Source organism: Monodon monoceros, unplaced genomic scaffold (genome assembly GCF_005190385.1).
Source record: "Monodon monoceros isolate NGI ecotype Baffin Bay Population unplaced genomic scaffold, NGI_Narwhal_1 Super_Scaffold_21, whole genome shotgun sequence".
In the NCBI taxonomy this organism is placed as follows: Eukaryota; Metazoa; Chordata; class Mammalia; order Artiodactyla; family Monodontidae; genus Monodon; species Monodon monoceros.
The window spans coordinates 124,115,902-124,134,599 of record NW_021703778.1 but is presented as its reverse complement, the minus strand read 5'-3'; the positions used below and the strand labels follow the sequence as shown (position 1 = coordinate 124,134,599).

At 37.4% G+C, this 18,698-nt stretch overlaps 1 protein-coding gene across 2 annotated transcripts in view; it reads right to left on the bottom strand.

Annotated features, from left to right (window-relative positions):
- Window positions 1-2,489: 2,489 nt before the first annotated feature.
- The window catches only part of KLHDC1 (kelch domain containing 1), a 46,168-nt gene continuing 29,959 nt past the window's right edge, over window positions 2,490-18,698 (bottom strand). The window contains exons 10-15 of one of the 2 annotated variants that reach the window (XM_029236604.1): window positions 17,224-17,336; window positions 15,413-15,485; window positions 11,481-11,565; window positions 9,766-9,818; window positions 5,583-5,740; window positions 2,490-3,394 (exon numbers count right to left, since the gene is read on the bottom strand). In XM_029236604.1, coding sequence (XP_029092437.1) covers window positions 3,366-3,394; window positions 5,583-5,740; window positions 9,766-9,818; window positions 11,481-11,565; window positions 15,413-15,485; window positions 17,224-17,336 — 511 coding nt within the window. In that variant the 3' untranslated portion in view covers window positions 2,490-3,365. The other variant, XM_029236605.1, reaches the window with a different exon arrangement.

Here is an 18,698-nt window from a genome sequence, read left to right as displayed (position 1 = left end):
AAATAAGAGGAAGAAAAATAATGAAATGATGAAAAGAAAGAAACCAATGAAACTGAAAACAGGAAATCAATAGAGAAAAGCAATAAAACCAAAAGCTGGTCCTTTGAATAGATAATGAAATCAATAAACCTCTAGCCAGGCTAATTAAGAAAAAAAGAAAACACAAATTACTAATATCAGAAATGAAACAGGGGACATCATTATAGATCCCATGGACATTAAAAAGATAATAAAGAAATACTATGAAGAACTCTATGCCTATATATTTGATAAACTAGATGAAATGGTCCGATTCCTTGAAAGACACAATCTGCCAAAACTCATATAAGAAGAAATAGATAATCTGAACAGGCCTATATCTATTAAAGAAATTGAATCAATAATAGCCTTCCAAAACAGAAAGCAACAGGCCCAGATGGGTCCATGGATAAATTCTAACAAACATTTAAGGAAGAAATTATCTACAATCTCTTTGAGAAGACAGAAGCAGAGAGAATACTTCCTAACCCATTCTGAAACCAGCATTACCCTAATACCAAAACCAGACAAAGACATCACAAGAAAACAACAGACCAATATCTCTCATGAACATATATGCCAAAACCCTCAACAAAATATTAGCAAATCCAAAAAATTAAAAAAGAATTATATACTACAACCAAGTGGGACTTATCCCAGGTATACAAGGCTGATTCAACATGTAAAAATCAACCAGTGTGGGACTTCCCTTGTGGCACAGTGGTTGGGAATCTGCCTGCCAACGCAGGGGAGACGGGTTGGAGCCCTGGTCCAGGAAGATCCCACATGTCACAGAGCAGCTAAGCCTGTGCGCCACAACTGCTGAGCCTGCGCTCTACAGCCCGCAAGCCACAACTACTGAGCCCACGTGCCCCAACTACTGAAGCTCGCATGCCTAGAGCCTGTGCTCCACAACAAGAGAAGCCACCGCAATGAGAAGCCTGTGCACCATGGCAAGGAGTGGCCCCCACTCACTGCAACTACAGAAAAGCCTGCACACAGCAGCAAAGACCCAATGCAGCCAAAAATCAATTAATTGATTTTTAAAAATCAACCAATGTAATCCACTGTATCAACAAGCTAAAGAAGAAAAATCACATGATTACATTAATAGATGAAGAAAAAGCATTTAACAATATCCAACACCTATTCATGATAACAAAAAAAAAAACCTCTCAGCAAACTAGGAATAGAGAGGAACTTCCTTAACTTGATAAGGAACATCTACAAAAAAACCTACAGTTACATTATCCTTGGGCTTCCCTGGTGGTGCAGTGGTTAAGAATCTGCCTGCCAATGCAGGGGACACAGGTTCAAGCCCTGGTCCGGGAAGATCCCACATGCCGTGGGGCAACTAAGCCCGTGTGCCACAACTACTGAGCCTGCGCTCTAGAGCCTGCGAGCCACAACTACTGAGCCCACATGCCACAACTACTGAAGCCTGCACTCTGCAACAAGAGAAGCCAACACAATGAGAAGCCCACGCACCGTAACTAAGAGTAGCCCCCACTCGCCACAACTAGAGAAAGCCCGCATGCAGCAATGAAGACACAACACAGCCAAAAATAAATTAATTAAATAAATAAATTTAAAAATATATATTACCCTTAATGATGAGAAACTAGAGGCTTTCTTACTAAGATCAGGAACAAGGAAAGGATCCCCTCTTACCACAACTTTTCAACATCCTACTGGATGACCTAGCTAATGCAGTAAGACAAGAAGAGGAAACAAAAGGTTGGGAAGGAAGAAATAAAACCGCTTTTGTTCATGACAAATCATAGACACACAATTGTCTATATAGAAAATTGTAAAAAAATTACTGTGGTACATTGAGACAATAGAATATTATTGAGTGCTGAAAAGAAATAAGCCATCTTTTCAAGCCATGAAAAGACATGGAGGAAACTTAAATGCATATTACTAATGAAATAAGCCAATCTGAAAAGGGTACATTCTGTGTAATTCTAACTGTATAACATTATGGAAAAGACAAAACTATGAAGACAATAAAATATCCGTGGTTGCCAGGTTTAGGGGGAAGGAAGGAAGGAATGGGCAGAGCACGTAGGATTTTTAGGCAGTGCAACTAGTCTGTATGATACCATAAAGCAGGGGTCCCCAACCCCCGGGGCCACAGACCAGTACCAGTCCACACAGCAGGAGGTGAGTGGCTGGTGAGCGAGTGAAGCTTTATCTGCTGCCCCCCATCACTCCCCATTGCTCACATTACTGCCTGAACCATCCCCCACCACCCCCCATCTGTGGAAAAATTGTCTTCCATGAAACCAACTGGTCCCTGGTGCCAAAAAGGTTGGGGACTGCTGCTATAAAGGTAGATACATGTTACTACACATTTGTTTAAACCCATAAAATGTACACCACCAAGACTGAACTCTAATGTAAACTGTGGACCTCAGACGTGTCTTAGCTCAGGCAGCTATAACAAAATACCATAGACTGGATGGCTTAAACAACAGACATTTATTTCTCACAGTTCTAGAGGCTGGGAAGTCCAAGATCAAGGTGCTGACAGACTTGGTTCTTAATGAGGGCCCTCTTCCTGCCTTGCAGACGGCTGCCTTCTCATTGCATCTTCATGTGATAGGGACAGAGAAGGAGAGCTCTGGTCTCTTCTTCTTCTTATAAGTACACTAATCCCATCATGGGGTCCCCACCCTCATGAACTCACCTAAACCTAATTACCTCCCAAAGACACCACCTCCAAAAACCATCACATTGGGGATTAGGGTTTCAACATATGAATTTTGTGGGGATACAAACATTCAGTCCATTACTTGGGTGATTTAAAAAATGTTCTTGCTGCACCCACATGCTGGACCGTTTGATAACTTCATCAAATTGGAAATTCCAATAGAATCACATTAATACGATGAAAAAACAGGCACCAAAAGAAAGTGGGAATGGGGTACTATTTGTTTCTTAAAACTGTTTCTTTTCCTGTGAAGTGTTCTGAAATCAAAATTTTAATATTTCAGACACTATGTACTACCCTGAAAATTATTCTATCTTAGTGAGTTTATTTTATTTCTCTCTCACACATACATACATACATATAAATAATGTATTGGTGAAACCATCACTTTGTTCCTGGGCTGACAGTATGAAGTTCTAAAGAATATTTTTAAGCTTCTATCAAAAGGCTAATAATTTTTTTAATGCGCTTATGCAAAGATACGATCTGTAAAAAATGTACACTAACTCTGATATGCCATTTACTATATCATTCTAAAAATGGTAATACCTCAAAAGAATCCTTCCTGACAACTTGAAGAATATCCTGATACACATAATAAAGATGGCCAGAAATTCTGTTTCCTTGAGAATCAGACTGGAAACCTATTTTGTGAACCACCTGAAAAAAAAAAAAAAAAAAAGTCAACCCTCTAGAGTCATCTTTCAAACAGAGAACCCGTAAGGGAGAGTTAAGAGAGAAAGTTATGAGCCTGGTGTTGCCTTGGGTTCCTATACACCGCACAGGTCAACAACACATAAGCTGATAATAAACCATAAGTGCTAAGAAGTGAGGAATGAATACTGCTTGACTAGGGATCTTCAAAACTGGCTTTGCCAGCTCGCAGAATTTCTACATCTCCTAATAGCAGGGAAGCCCTGCTATAAGCCAAGTTTTGGAAATTGAAGATCAGATTAGAATTCCCTGCCACTCCTACCATGGGGCTACCTCAGGACACATAACTTTTTGAAGCAGTACAATATATTAAGTCAAATAAGAAGAGTACCAGTTTTGTGTGCCATAAATAATAAATAGATTTTCATTCTCTTGAAGCCTAAACGAAGAGTGTATGTTTTGAGGGGGTTAATCTAACTTTTAGTGTTTAGGTAAACCATTTAAAAACAGAAGTGCTTCTCTAAGAGGCTAGAGAAGGCATTCACACAACCCAGAAGCCATTTTAAAAAGTGTTCATCCCACTCAGTGTCATCTATCACTGTCTAATATGTTTTGATACTTTTTCCTTATAGAATGCCAAATACTGAAGTTCATAGTAATAAAATATTACTTCTAAGACCCCTATTACCTATGAGATTCATTTTCTAAATCTGTTATTCAGCCTGAAAATAGTAAGAAAAAATGAAAACTTACACTGAAATATTGTTTGCACAATCAATTCTAATGACTGGTTCACACTAACAAAACTAGGAAAATAGTAATTCTATATAGTTTGTATAATAAATAAAATGTAAACACAAAATATTTCAATACATAAATAGAAGCTTTACACGTCTAAAAGACAGTACATATATATAAAATATATCTCTACAATGTAGTGAGATCTATAAACTACTGTAATTTTCATTATAAATTATACATGCACTTCAATACAGAAATATATTTACTCCAACATTTTAAATTTCAGAGTCAACGTGCATGGTGGTATGGTAGACAGTAATTTTATATACCAAATTCTTAGTAATTCCTTGTTATTAGTAATTCAATGGATGGGTACAACTGTGATATGTGAACAACTTCTTAACCATGGCAAAAGTACTATTTAAAGAACATAAAGATAAATATTCATGTTCCATTTCTTTATAGGCAGTTAATACTGAAATGAAATGGGAAGATAACATATTTTGAATATCCTGGGTCTTGAGCACCAACTCTGTAGAATGGTGTGGGCCAAAACGAGGGGTTTCTAGAAAGGCGAATTACTAGGTTAATCATCCCATTTCATAATTCACTGAAAGTTACTTTAGAAGTATTCCCCCAAGGCAAAATGTATCTTCAGGTGTCTCTAAAGTTAATAACTATACTGCCTCTCAATATTTCAAAGCTTGTATGACAAATAAATCTCCACTTTAGACACTTTCAAACATGGTTTTATATACATATAAAATGGGACAAACTAACAACTCAGAGGTAACAGAAAAACAATTGAAGACATTTATTCCCCTACTCAAAGGTGAGGAAGAATACTTTACTAGATAAGTGCTAAAAGGGTAGGAGTTCAATATTTAATCCCATAGCAGTGCTTGCCTATTTTATCATTTTGGCCAGCTGTATTAGTTATTTAAGGAGAAGTTCTTTAAATAACCGAGTCATTTAATGGGAAGCTTTATGTAATTTTAAAGTGACTTGAGAAAAATCTATTCTTTCTGAAAGTTGATATGAGGTGTTTTTATATATCTATCTATCTTTAGGTTGGGGAATCTCTAAAGTCCTTGGGGTAATTTCTTATTCTCCTCAAATTTGTATAATCTTTCCAGTAAAGAAGACACAGTGAGTTAAAGTCTCTTACAATTATACTTACTTTCAGAAAGTAGATTTTTTTTCTGCAGCTTATAAGGAAATTAATTTACGTTAATTTACAAATATAAATACAAATTAATCTGCCATTAACATCTTCTTCCTATATATCTCATGCCATACAATCAGTTTAACATAGAATTTTTGTTTCAAATTTTATCTTCTAAATCAAGCCTCCAATCTGGGGGGTAAATATACAGTCTGATTAAAATGTTTAAACATATTAAATACATAGAGTATACAACAACTTAATTGCTACTGATCCACTGATACTTATTTTCTGTTTCTTCTTTTTGGGCTCTTTGTTCTTCTCGGTGATTAACTGCAGTCCAAAATGTTATTTTTTTGAGTACTTGTTGGAGAAGTTTAGGAGGTAATAAAGATATCTGACTTTCTAAAATTATAGCATTTTTACCAATGCAGTCAAGGCATGACCTGTAAACAAAACATACCAGAATTATTAGTTTTTGAACCTGAACTTATAAAATATTTATAGGTAAGTAATATACAAAATAAAACTATAAAAATTTTACACGATTAGGTACTCCCCTGGTATTGTTTGGAACATGACAGGATATATATTCTTTCCAGAGCACCACAGTAATTGTATATTTTTATAGCATGGGGACCATATCTGGCCAAAATCCAGGTACAACTTACCATGCATAATGTTCTTTAAGTAAAAAAGATTCAGACTTAATTTTGAAGCAGGTTAGTCTGAAGCAGACCCCTTTTCACACATCCTTCCAGCCCAGTAACAATTTACTCCTCTCTGCGAGCTGTCTTCTTCTTCCATCACCCCAAGGTGCAGCACCTGGTGTCCATTTTATACCCTGTGACCCGGCGCTCCCCGTACCCCCTCCAGAAGCGACTACACTGGTCTGACTGACAGCCACCTGGAGTCCCAGCCTCAAAGGCAGGCACATGCAGTCTATCTTTGCTCTTCCTCTCATTTCTATACTGGTTCATCTTCCCTATCACTGCTTATCTCCCCTTCCGAACCTCTCCTTTCTGCTTTTTGGAACACCAGCTGTGTCTACAAACACCCCTGCTTCCTGTGACTTTCTGTCTTTGCTTTAAGTGAAATCTAAGAAAATTGCTTTGTGTGCAGCGTTCTGGAGGAAAGAGGACAAATTTCCCCTCAGCTCTGTTTTCACAGTCAGGAGCCAGGATTAGTATGTATTCTCCTCGCCCCTCACTGCTGCTTCCAGGCTGCGATCATTTTGCCGTCGGGTGTTGCCATCTATTAACCTCCCGCTCATTCTCCCCCATCGCTGAGGATTCTGGCCCTGGACTCATCACAGTCTTGTCTCTTGACTGATTTTAGCATCTGTGTGGAAAACCCTTTTTACTCTTATGACCTTACTCAGGACAGTTCCACCTCTGAAATCTTAAACTACCATATCCTCCTCTTGGACCATAAGCCTGTATCTTTTTAACTCTTACACCCCTTTACTCCTTTGACTCTTCCCTGTTCTCCAAATAATAAGACCCCTCCGGTTGTGACTTTCTTTCCTATCCGGCCTGTCCACATGCACTTCATAGTGCATCCATGTGCACGTTCCTGTCCACATGCACTTCAATCTCCTGCCAGCAATTTTCATCTCCTTCTTCACTGTCCCTCTGTTATGCCATCCTAGCTAAACTCCAACCACGGATAAACTCAACCATCTCCTTTCTGTGCTTGCAACCTGGCTTCTTAGTGCGGCTGGAGAAAACCACATTTCTGCAGACGTGGCCCACTGCATATCGATTTTGTTCCATCTCTGCTGAGCCCTCCTGAGTGCTCGGCACTACGATGTTACACATCCCTCGGCAGCATTCCACCCCCAGTCACCTTAGCGGCTATGTCACGTCTTCATCGCCCTCCTTAAGTTCACATCCTTACCTCTCCTCCTCCTCAGACGACCTCACCATCAGCCAAAACCTTCTCAGTGCCCTGCCCCCAACCAAGAAATTCATCTATTTTCATAGTTATACTTCCTTCTTTCGCCATTATTATTATCCCTTCCTCCAGTCAAGGGATAATTCTATTACCTGTTTGCTAAAACCGACCTCCTCAAGAGCCTACTCCATTCATTTACTCTGTTTCCAACAACTTAGTCCCCGATGGCTGCTTCCCTGAGCACAGAAACAAATATGCTCACCCCTTCCCAGGTCGTGGTGCTCGTCCCCAGAAGTCATCCTGGCTTCCCCCTTTACCTTACCAACGTCTTAGTGTTGCCAAACTCCACGGCACTTGTCAATCCAGATGTTCCGCGACCTCCTTACAGTAGGCAGATGCTCCATCTCCAGTTCTCTCCTCGCTCAGTTTTTGTGCTCCCGTTATCTCCTGCTTCACCTCTAGCTCTGGTCACTCGCCTGTGCCTCCTTGTCCTCTACCTTCTCTTCGAATGTTATGAGTTCTTAATGCTCAGTCGTTGGCTTCACCCTTACTCTCAAAACTCTTCCTGGGCAGAGCTAACCCATACCCATTCACACTCCAGTGATTCTTAAATCTTTATGTCTAGCCTGGACCTTGCTCCATTTATTCAGTTAGTAACTATTTAATGGAACGCTCTGTTGCAAGTCCCATAAGCACTTCAAGCTCAATATGCCCAAAACCAAGTTCATCATTTCTACCCCATCCCACCTGCAAACCCAATGCCTTCTCCATACTCTATCACTAATTCTTCCCTCTTCTTTCCCTTAGCATCCATTCAACTACCAAGTCCATTCAGCCTGCTAAATATCTCTACCTCCCTCCCTTCTCCAGCCCCACTGCCACTTTCTAAATCAGACCCTCACTTTGTTCCTGATCAATGCAACAGTCTCTACTAACTTTCCTAACGCAGTCACTTATCCCTCCAATTTCTCATCTACGCTGTTGCCAAAGAAATTTTATAACTTATAATATGATCATCTTATTCCTCTGCTCCAAATTTTTCAATGCTTCCTGACCTCCTGCAAGATAATGTAAACTCTTGTGCATGAGAGACACAGGTGCTAGATGACATACAGTTCCTGATTTCTTATCCAGCCTCATTTCTTACAATTCCTCACCTCATACTTATGTCCCAGGAATACTCAAGAATTCAGTTTCCAGAACACACCATGCCTATATATATATATATATATATATATAAAAGCATGTTAGTGCAAGATATATATATCTTGCACTAACACGTTTGCACTGCTTGTTCACAGTAAATCCTTGTCTCAGACTCTTCTTCCTCTGCAAAGACTTCCCTAACCTTTGCTATCTTAACCAAGGGCCTTCTTCTCCAGTATTCTTATGAACTTTGTACATGTCCCCCTTAAAGCAATTTTATTTTTCTATAATAGTTGTTTGAAAGCCTGCCTTCTATATTCTTAGCAATTTCAGGGAAAGGTCATGGCTTTTCATTTCACAGCACAGTGCCTTCCCATACTAGGCACCCAAATATTATATTTATTGATCCCCGCATATAAAGAACTTGTAATCTACTTAAGGAAAGTGGTTATGTTCACAACAAAAGTTAAGTAACAATACAAAGCAGGGTAAATCATTCCACCAGTTATTTCTAAACTTTGCAAAATGGAATTACCTTTGGTACTTTCAAAAATCCCAAAGTACAGACCATACCCCAGACCAATCAAATCACAATCTGTGGGGCTGGAACACAGGCATCAATATTTCTTGAAGTTCCCCATGAGATTCTGATGTCCAGACAAGTTTGGAAACCACAGCAGTTACAGAAGGAGTGGCTAAGAAAGACTTCAGGAATGTCCAGTTTGAGCTATGGTTTTCAAGCGGTTTAAGCTGTGGAACGTCTAGAAGTTATAGCACACTCCTTGACACAGAGCATGTGAGCTCCTCTCTCTCTCTCTCTTCCCCTCCCTCCCTCTGTCCCATGCCTTCACCCCTGTTATCCCTGCTGCATAAAATACCCACACGTGTTCACTAGACAACTTCTTCACTCAAATCCCTCCTCCTGACTCTCACAGGCAGAAATAGGGGCTTGCTCCACAATCCACCCACTAAACTTTGTATATATTCCTTTTAAATTAAAAGCATATCAGCTAATACACTGTAAGTCATACCACCAATTTAATAACAACTTTGGGGTTAAAAAAAGAAATTCTACTAAACTAAATTCATATATATGTGTGTCTATTACTAGACACACTCTGATTTCAGAAAAGTTAAAATATGAAAAAAGTCAGGCCTAGAATCAAGGAAATACAGTATGTTTAACATTCCTACATGAACTAAATTCAGTTTTACAAACAAAATAATAATGTGACTATACTCTATATTTTAATTTTTAAAAATCACATTGGTATATGGTTCATCATTACAAATTTTATTATACTCTTAGGAAGATGTAAATATAAATTCAAGTAATAATCTACCTGAAAAATATTATAACGTTTCCCAAAAAGGAAGAAATTATCATACATTAATAACATATATGTTTTAAAGTAATGAATTTTCTTACCTGAGTAGTGAATAAGGCTGTGTTTGAAAGATCAATAAATCATTACAATGACCCTAATCAACACAAAAAAGGAGTTATCAAGACTTTTGATAAAAATAAAATACATTCATAATTGGATATTTTTATTGTATAAATGTAAAAGAAATTATGTAAAGCAGCAAATAAATCTCTAACTATTCACACACACATACACACACACACACACACACACAAATGTACACATACCCGCTAGCTACACAAACTTTAGATACGTGGTTACCATTTTTTCAGTGACCAAAAGTCTACCTAACCACAGCCTATATAAATGAAAAATTTAAAATCAGAAACATGTTTTCCCTTTAAGACAGTGGTTTCAAAATGAGAACAGTAGTGGTTTCCAAGTTTTCTGGTTTTTAAGCAGAACTTTGTTCTTCCAAATAACTCATTTTAAAATCTCTTTATTCTGTCCCCCTTTTCCAGGTGAAAGATTCTCTGGGAATTCCTAATTTGAAAATCACAGATCCAGAAGATTTTTTGAATAATGACTCTCTCATCTAAAAGTTAATGTGGAGGAGTCAGCAGAAAATTTTTCTAATACTTTCAAATAGGTCTTTAGAATTTCATAATTTATGATCATGATTTTAATCAGAATTCATATTTTAATGATAAACTTTGTATCCTAAATAAAGATTTCTAGTGCCAAGAAAAAGAAGACAAACCACAAAAGTTGCTTTTTAAGTAAAGTTGTGGTTTTAATCTTTTATTGAAGCACTGAATTCTCAGCCAAAGAAAGTTCTAAAACTTTCACTACACATAACATTTAAGTTGGAGGCCTCAGAACCTTAAAATAAACCAAATTCCCTGGAGAAAAGCCACCTTATCTCAGGGTTCACCACTCCATAGGAACAACTCTGGAGATAACTACGCCTGAAGAGGTGAAAGGGCACTGGGGCCCTCTGGTGGGCTCTGTCTCATTGCAGCCCATTCCTGACGGCTCAGCGCCTGCCATTCCCAAGTGTCCTATGCAAACCAGAGCGATCAATCCTGAGCTCCTGGCCCATCATGTACAGAATGTAAGTGTGGCCATCTCTCTGAATTTCCCAAGGTGCAAGGAGTGGAAGAACAATACTTCCCAAATGCTACTCGTTTATTCCTTTCACTTTAGTTTTATCAGATTTTAAAATGAGAATGCTTTAAACTCAGTGTAAAACAGGGGTGAAGCAGTGGCAAAAGGCACATAAAATAAAAAAAAAATACACTTTAAATATTCTATAGTAGTTTCCTCTTGAAGGGAGAAGCTAGCCTTGATAATGTTCTAGTTATAAAGTTAGGTAGCAAATTTCACAAGTACTTATTATTATACTTAGTAGTTTACATATACTTTATATATATTCTTTATATGCACCAAATATTGTGTACAAATATTTTAATTCAATAAAATTATCAACACTCGGGACTATGGGGAGGGTCAAAGAGAAATGAAGATTCATCCTTTAGAAGCTCTTCTTAATAATTTGACTAATGAAGTTAATAGACCTATTTTGATTTGTAAACCCCAAATATCCTGCAATGCTTCACAAAAGCCACTCATTCTGAAGATTAATCGTACAACAGTGTAACATTTCATGCCCTTCCATATTTTTCAATGTGGGAGTATCAACAATCTTTTTGAACAGCCATTTAGTTTGAATAACACAATTACTCAGAGGAAATATTTAGAATTGAAATTTTCTTACTGTATCCAAGGAAAGTAAATCATCTTTGCTCCCACCAAATACCATTATTTCATTTTCTTTTCCCAAACAGGCTGTGTGCCATAACCTATGATCGAAAATTATAAACAGTGAAATACTATCAAGGAAGAAACTGTACATTACATATAAACCAATTTTAAATTGCACACTCCAAAATTTAATCTATTTCAAAAGGGGTATGACTGAACTTGAGCCTTTGTCATAACCTCAAAGGAGTTAGATTTTAAAGATTTCTCTAGAATTATTAGAGAATTAGATTCTAGGTTTCATTAAATCACATTGTTTCAATGAAAGAGAGGCTTCCCTATAACTCTTTCTTATTATATCCTCCGACCTTTTTCTAACCTCTTTATCTCACAGATATTATCATGATATAAAACAATTTTAAAAAGAACTGATCAGCCTATTGCAGAAACAGTTTTCTTATTGCTATCTGCCATGGTGCTGTTCTCATCATTTTGACTTCCTTCCCTGTTCTCTGGTCCCCACCACCAGACAAATCCAATTGGTCATTCTCTTTACATTAATATTGTCACACTACTTATCACCCTGGGTACAGAATACCACACACGTTCCTTATTTCTCTGTCTCTAATCTCTTCCAGCTACTTATAGCTGATAAATAATATTTTTCAAATATTTATTGTTTTTAACCATGGACATTTCCTGATCAGGAAGCATCTCTGCCACTTTTCTCAGCCAAAAATTTATGACCAATAGCTATTTTTTTCCCATAAATTTTAATTCTTGCCTTTCCCCAAATGAACCCTCTATTTCAGCCAAGTCCATTTATTCCCTAAGAGAAAAGCTTGTACCACTTTCTAGGCTTTTGTTAGTTCACCCTGCTTCTTGGGCTTAAAACGAGAAGTCTTTCTCTCAGAGCCTTAAAAATAGGCTCAAAATCTCCAGGAAGTGTTCCAAATACCACCCAAATTGGTTCTGTTACCCTCCCTGTTCAGCACCTTTCAACATTTATGTGCTTATTTTATAATCTCCTAACTCACATTTGAAGACAAATTGCTCTATATACTACTTTAATTGTTTGACGTAATTTGTCTCCTAACTCCCTACAAAGACTATGTATAAGGTCCTTAAGGTCAAAAATGGCCCCAGTGGTGTAAAGCCAACTGTGCCTATCAACTCCATGTTCAATGATATCACATTGGCCATGGTGCAAATCAGCAAATGCTACAAACTAGGGCTTTTCTTTTTTTTGGTTTTGTTTTTCCTGGAGAGCGGTTGTTAACTGTTTACCAGCACACCACTGGAATTTGGGTAATCTAATTTTATATTCTTAAAAATGCTTAATAGGGTGTTCTGCATCCAGCAGGTGCTCAAAAACTTCTGATTAACAAAAGCAAACACAAAATACTAGCATAATTTACTCAGTGATTAAATAAACAAATTATTTCAGAAAGAAGCAGAGCATCTAATGCTGTTTTGGAAATGGTCTGATAGCTCATATCCATCTCTAATTTCACATTATTTGCCAAAAGTAATGTTATAGTTTTATAAAATTTAATATTTCTGTGGGTCTAACTGAGAAAAAAGTACACATAAATTTCTCAATTTTAGAAAATAAATTATAAGTTTTACAGAATCATTGCTTTGACTCTGAGAGTACTTGATTACTTTTTTTTTTTTTTTGGCCACACTGTGCAGCATGTGGGATCTTAGTTCCCCAAACCCGTGCCCCCTGCATTGGGAGTGTGGAGTCTTAACCATTGGACCGCCAGAGAAGTCCCACTTTTCTTTTTTTTTTTGGTACGCGGGCCTCTCACTGTTGTGGCCTCTCCCGTTGCGGAGCACAGGCTCCGGACGCGCAGGCTCAGTGGCCATGGCTCACGGGCCCAGCCACTCCACGGCATGTGGGATCCTCCCGGACCGGGACACGAACCCGTGTCCCCTGCATCGGCAGGCGGACTCTCAACCACTGCGCCACCAGGGAAGCCCCCACTTTTCTTAATAGACCAAATTGCTGAAGCATCGGATGCCCCAAACAATTACATATTATCATGTCTTTTATTACCACATAACTTATTTTTAGTACATTTATCCTTTTAATTTCCACAAATGCAAACAATTGGCTTATGCACAATTTGTTTAAATAGTTTTCTCAAACAATCATGACACATTCAAGGACAAATGCACTTGGGACCCAGAATAGGACTGAGTCATTAGAAATTTTGTTTGTGAAATACTCTGTCCAATTCTCCAACTTGTATGTTAGAACATAAATTGACACAGATCTTCAGCAACACTCAGATTATGCTGTGGGGTTGGGGATGGGGATTGGAGGAGGGACTGAGGGAAGGAGATCGAGTATAACAAATTCCCTCATAGGAAGGAATAGCTTAATTTCCAGGACAGAAAGCCATGTGTAACCTTGGAAATACTCATGAATCCAACAATGCCTAAGGCTCTATATATCAACACCTTATGGGACATCTTTTACAGACACACAAAAAAGGGACCTTGCTGATAGCCACCTATATAGGCGATCAGATATGGCTACATAGATGGCTATTCACCCAAGCACAGTTTTATCTAAGATGATACCTGGAGAAGATAAAGCATATGATTTACATGACACATTAGCTGAATTCAAAGAAATCGCTTTACATAGCTCAGTTCTAACTATATATTACTGATAATAGTTCTATGGCTCTGATTACTCATTAAGGATTGAAATATAAAATAGGAGCAATTGAAAATTAAACATATTCTTACCACCACTTTGGTCTATAATTAATTCATTCACACAATCAAACAACTGGAAGAGAACTAAGAGCCCATCTAGTCCAACTCCCTCATTTCACAATGAAGAAATTGATGCTCAGTTTCTTTAAGTGACTTTCCCAAAGCCAAAAAGCTAAGTGGTAGCTGAGCAAGGACGAGAACACTGGGCTCCTGAATTTAATATAAAACTCTTTAAACAATGTATTTCAAAAGATCCAGAATTGCTAAAATAATACATTCCACTGAATTTTTATACATGAAAATATAAGAATGTAGTTATGATACACATGTAGTTATGATAAACTCTAAATGTATTGTGCATATTAATATAGATATACACAATGATATATGTATATATATTTACATATAAATATTTTCAGGCCTCTTTCTCAAGTAAGTTACTTGTTATTAAATGTCTGAAATGCATATCACCTTATGCATTAATATATCATTGACTAACTTCACATTAATATAAATAATCTATAGTAAAAAATATTCTGAAATACATGGCATGAAAAAGAATAAAATTACTAACCATAATGATTATAAGGTACTGAATTTGAATCTCCTATGAATATATATCATACTATTCAATCAAATAAGAAAAAATACAGTACGAATGTGATTTTCTTTGCAGTCTAATAATAATATATTTTTCTACAGTTTTTTACTCTATAATATACCACAAACAACTGTTTCCTTTTTTAAGAAATTTACATTAATGAATACATCGTACAGTTAATAAAGAAAAATAATAATCTGTCATCTACTTGATCAACATGAAAGAAATTTCCTCATTAAATTGCTCTAAATCTCTTCCAAACCCAAATAACTACTACTAAAGCCAACCCCATTCTTGTCTACTTATTAAAAATATTAACATTATATCATACTTTCAATTTGTTAGCCTTTTCACATTTATCAGGCAAGATTATACATTTACCTAAAAGAATAAAATTTTCAAATATACAAATACGGATAGAAACTGAATAGTTCCTTTCTACAATCAGATATAATTAGGATTATAGTTAAATTATTTGGGTAACATCACGCTTATTTGAAAGATATCCTTCCTGATGGTTTCTGGTTTTAACGGCAAACACTATAAATTCAGTGCTACATTTAATACTTTAAAATTCTTAACTATTTTACTTATTTGTCAACTTCTAGACTTACCTGGGTTTTGTTTTAGGTAAATGTGTAAGCTGTTTCCAACAATTTGTTAAGACATTATGAATCCAACCATCACCTGCAATATTATGACAGTTCAGAAATTAAGATTAGGTGTTTGGGATAAAATTTTAATTTTTTCCCCAAATTTATCATGCTACATTTATATGACTATTTTTTGTGCGTGTGCATATTTTATCATAAAAATTCTCAAACATGTACGAAAGTCAAGTGAACATGACAACGAACCTTCACATAACCCAGATTCAACAACTACTAAGATTTTACCATATGTGCTCCATTTATCTCTTTTTGTTATTCTTGTTGCTGAATTCTTCTAAAACAAATCCTAGCTCTTATCATTTTCCCCAAACATATTTCAGTGAGCAACACTAAAAAAAATTGGACATTTTTTACACAGCCACCATGTTATTATCACTTAACCACAATGCCACCGTCACAGTCAACAAAACTAAAAGTAATTTCTCGGTATCATCTGATACCCATATGACCATTTCTTCAGCTGAATCTTTGAGGGAGGAAACTGACTAGACTAGGAGTTAGGAGATTTAATTCTCCATAGTTCAATGATGAAAAAAAGCAAATAGGAATTTGAAACAGTAGAGCTCATAAAGATACAATATTAAACAACTCTTAGTGAAATGGATAGATTTTAGGATTTTTTTCTTCCAGTTTTATTGAGATATAATTGACATACAATACTGTATATATTTAAGATGTATAGATGTTAGTTGTTTGGTTTTTTTTTCTTGCGGCACGTGGGCCTCTCACTGCTGTGGCCTCTCCCGTTGCGGAGCACAGGCCCGGACGCTCAGGCTCAGCGGCCATGGCTCACGGGCCCAGCTGCTCCGCGGCATGTGGGATCTTCCCGGACCGGGGCACGAACCCGTGTTCCCCGCATCGGTAGGTGGACTCTCAACCACTGCGCCACCATGGAAGCCCGATGTTAGTTTTTAAATTAGATTCCAAATCCTTTTTAATTAAATACCCCACAAATTAGAGAAGTATAATAATCTACAGTAACTAACATCCCCTAGAGGAACTGCTGTTCCTCCAACCAGCATCTGGCATTTCTTGGCCAGAAGACTGCCAGATACACAGTTGATGCTCAATAAATTTTTGTTGAAAAACAAATAGTTGTTTTTCGACCCTATATAAAATTATATAAATGGTTTTAATGGCATATAAAGTTTCTTAAGAAAAATGTCTCTAGCCATAGAAAACTTCTGTGTTAAATTACAAGACACTTGTCAAACTAAGTGGATATTCTTGGTCACTTGTCTTTCTTGGTGCCACAATTATACTAGTGAAAGAAAAACTGTATTACAAAAATCACAGCCATTGGGATGAGCAGTAACAGGAGTTAAAAAACTCTAGCTGAGCACTTTCCTTTATAGTTCTGGAACAAAAAGAGAAGCAACTGGCCTTCCCACCGTGTATTTCTAGAGCTTCCTGGGAAACGTTCCTCTTCTAATCCCCATTCTAGCCTATAGTATAAGCATCTGGATCAAAAATTAGGAAGACACAAAATCAGAAATACTATAGTTGAAAGGGTCTTTAATTCCTCTCTAGGTTCAACCACTTTTCCTTTCCCTACACTAGGAAACAGGAGAACTTAGACAAGCAAGGGTACGGAAGGAAAGGGGCCTTCTACTTCTAATTCATGATGCAACCACATAGTTGGGGATAAAGGTAAACCAGAAAATCAGAAAAGTAAAAATACCTTAAGTATCAAATACAATCAGGTAAAAAAAAGAATAAAATTTTAACTGTAGGTTAAACTTTAATCAGCTTACTTAATGGAATATTGTCTGCACTTAGTCCACCAAATAGGAAAAGCGTATCATCAGCTATTGGTGTTAAAGTATGCCATGACCGATGTTTGGGGTTTTCTCCATTAATTGGAATCCTGTGGTGAGGGAAAAAAATAGAAGAATCTAAGTACTGTGTTAGTCAAAACAAAAGTTTTCTGATCATCTCAGATCTCAAAAGAAAAAACTGCCCTCCCTAGTATAAAAAATTTTGATTCTACTAATCCTACCTACCAGAATATTTTTAAAACATTCTTAAATTCTTGAAGAATTTACACAATTTCTTTCCATTTAATGTCTATCCCACTTGGCCAGAACACAGACTGAAAATTAAAAAGTCAATTCCTAGTTATTCACAATGCATACTGAGCATCATTCCTATTGAAACCAAGCTGGACCCGGTGGGGCTCCTGGGCACAAGAGCCTTTCCGTGTCCCCTTCCCTGAGTTCCAAAAGGTAGGTTCAAACAGCTGCTAATCAGGGAAAGGAGAGGATGCAGACACAAGGGAGGAGCAGTCAAGAAACAATAGTGCAGCCTTTGGGCAGGGTCCTGGTTCTGCCTCAAGGGATACACATAATATCTTTGAGCTCTTCTGCTGAACTGCAACCCCCACCAAATGCAAGATGTTAACTACATGATGAAGCATGTTTCATTCCAGAGAAGGTCACAGTTTGCCCATCACCACCTGACGCCAGATGACCTCTGGATTGAAGGAATGTGGGCCCTGCACGTACCCTGATCCTTATCAGCAACCCCGCCCCTGGACTATAAGACTCCTCACAGGCTCCCCCTGTTGGGACACACAGTTTTGAGGGCATTAGCTTGCTGTGGCTCCCTTTGCCTAGCAAAGCAATAAAGCTATTCTTTATTACTTCACCCAAAACTCTGTCTCCAAGATTTAATTTGGTGTCAGTGTTCAGAGGCTGGCTTTGGCTTCACTGTTAGTTAATCAGTAAGACTTCCTCAGGTTTTTAACAGAAATATTTTCATGTCTGTCATTTTTTACTGTTGTTTCACATTTAATTTTGTATTTTCATCTGACTTCCTTAAGGATATTATGGGATTTTGTTGTTGCTGTTGCTGTTTGCTTTGGTCTATTTATTGTAGAATTTCCTGAAAATGCTACTCTAACTTCACAATAAAAGTATGCAAGCCACTCCAGATTCAGGATAAACCTCTAAAGATTTCAAACAAATACTGTCATATTCTTAAAATAAAAACAGAAGCACAGGGACTTCTCTGGCCATCTAGTGGTTAAGACTCCGTGCTTCCACTGCAGTGGGCATGGGTTTGATCCCTGGTCGGGGAACTAAGATTCCACATGCCACGTGGTGCAGCCAAACAAAACAAAACAAAACCATAAGCACAAAACTTCAACTAATTTAGGAGGTGAGGTCACACCATTCTCCAACATTCCGGAATGCTCCAGAATAACATGGGCCGTTGGTAGAAGATGTAA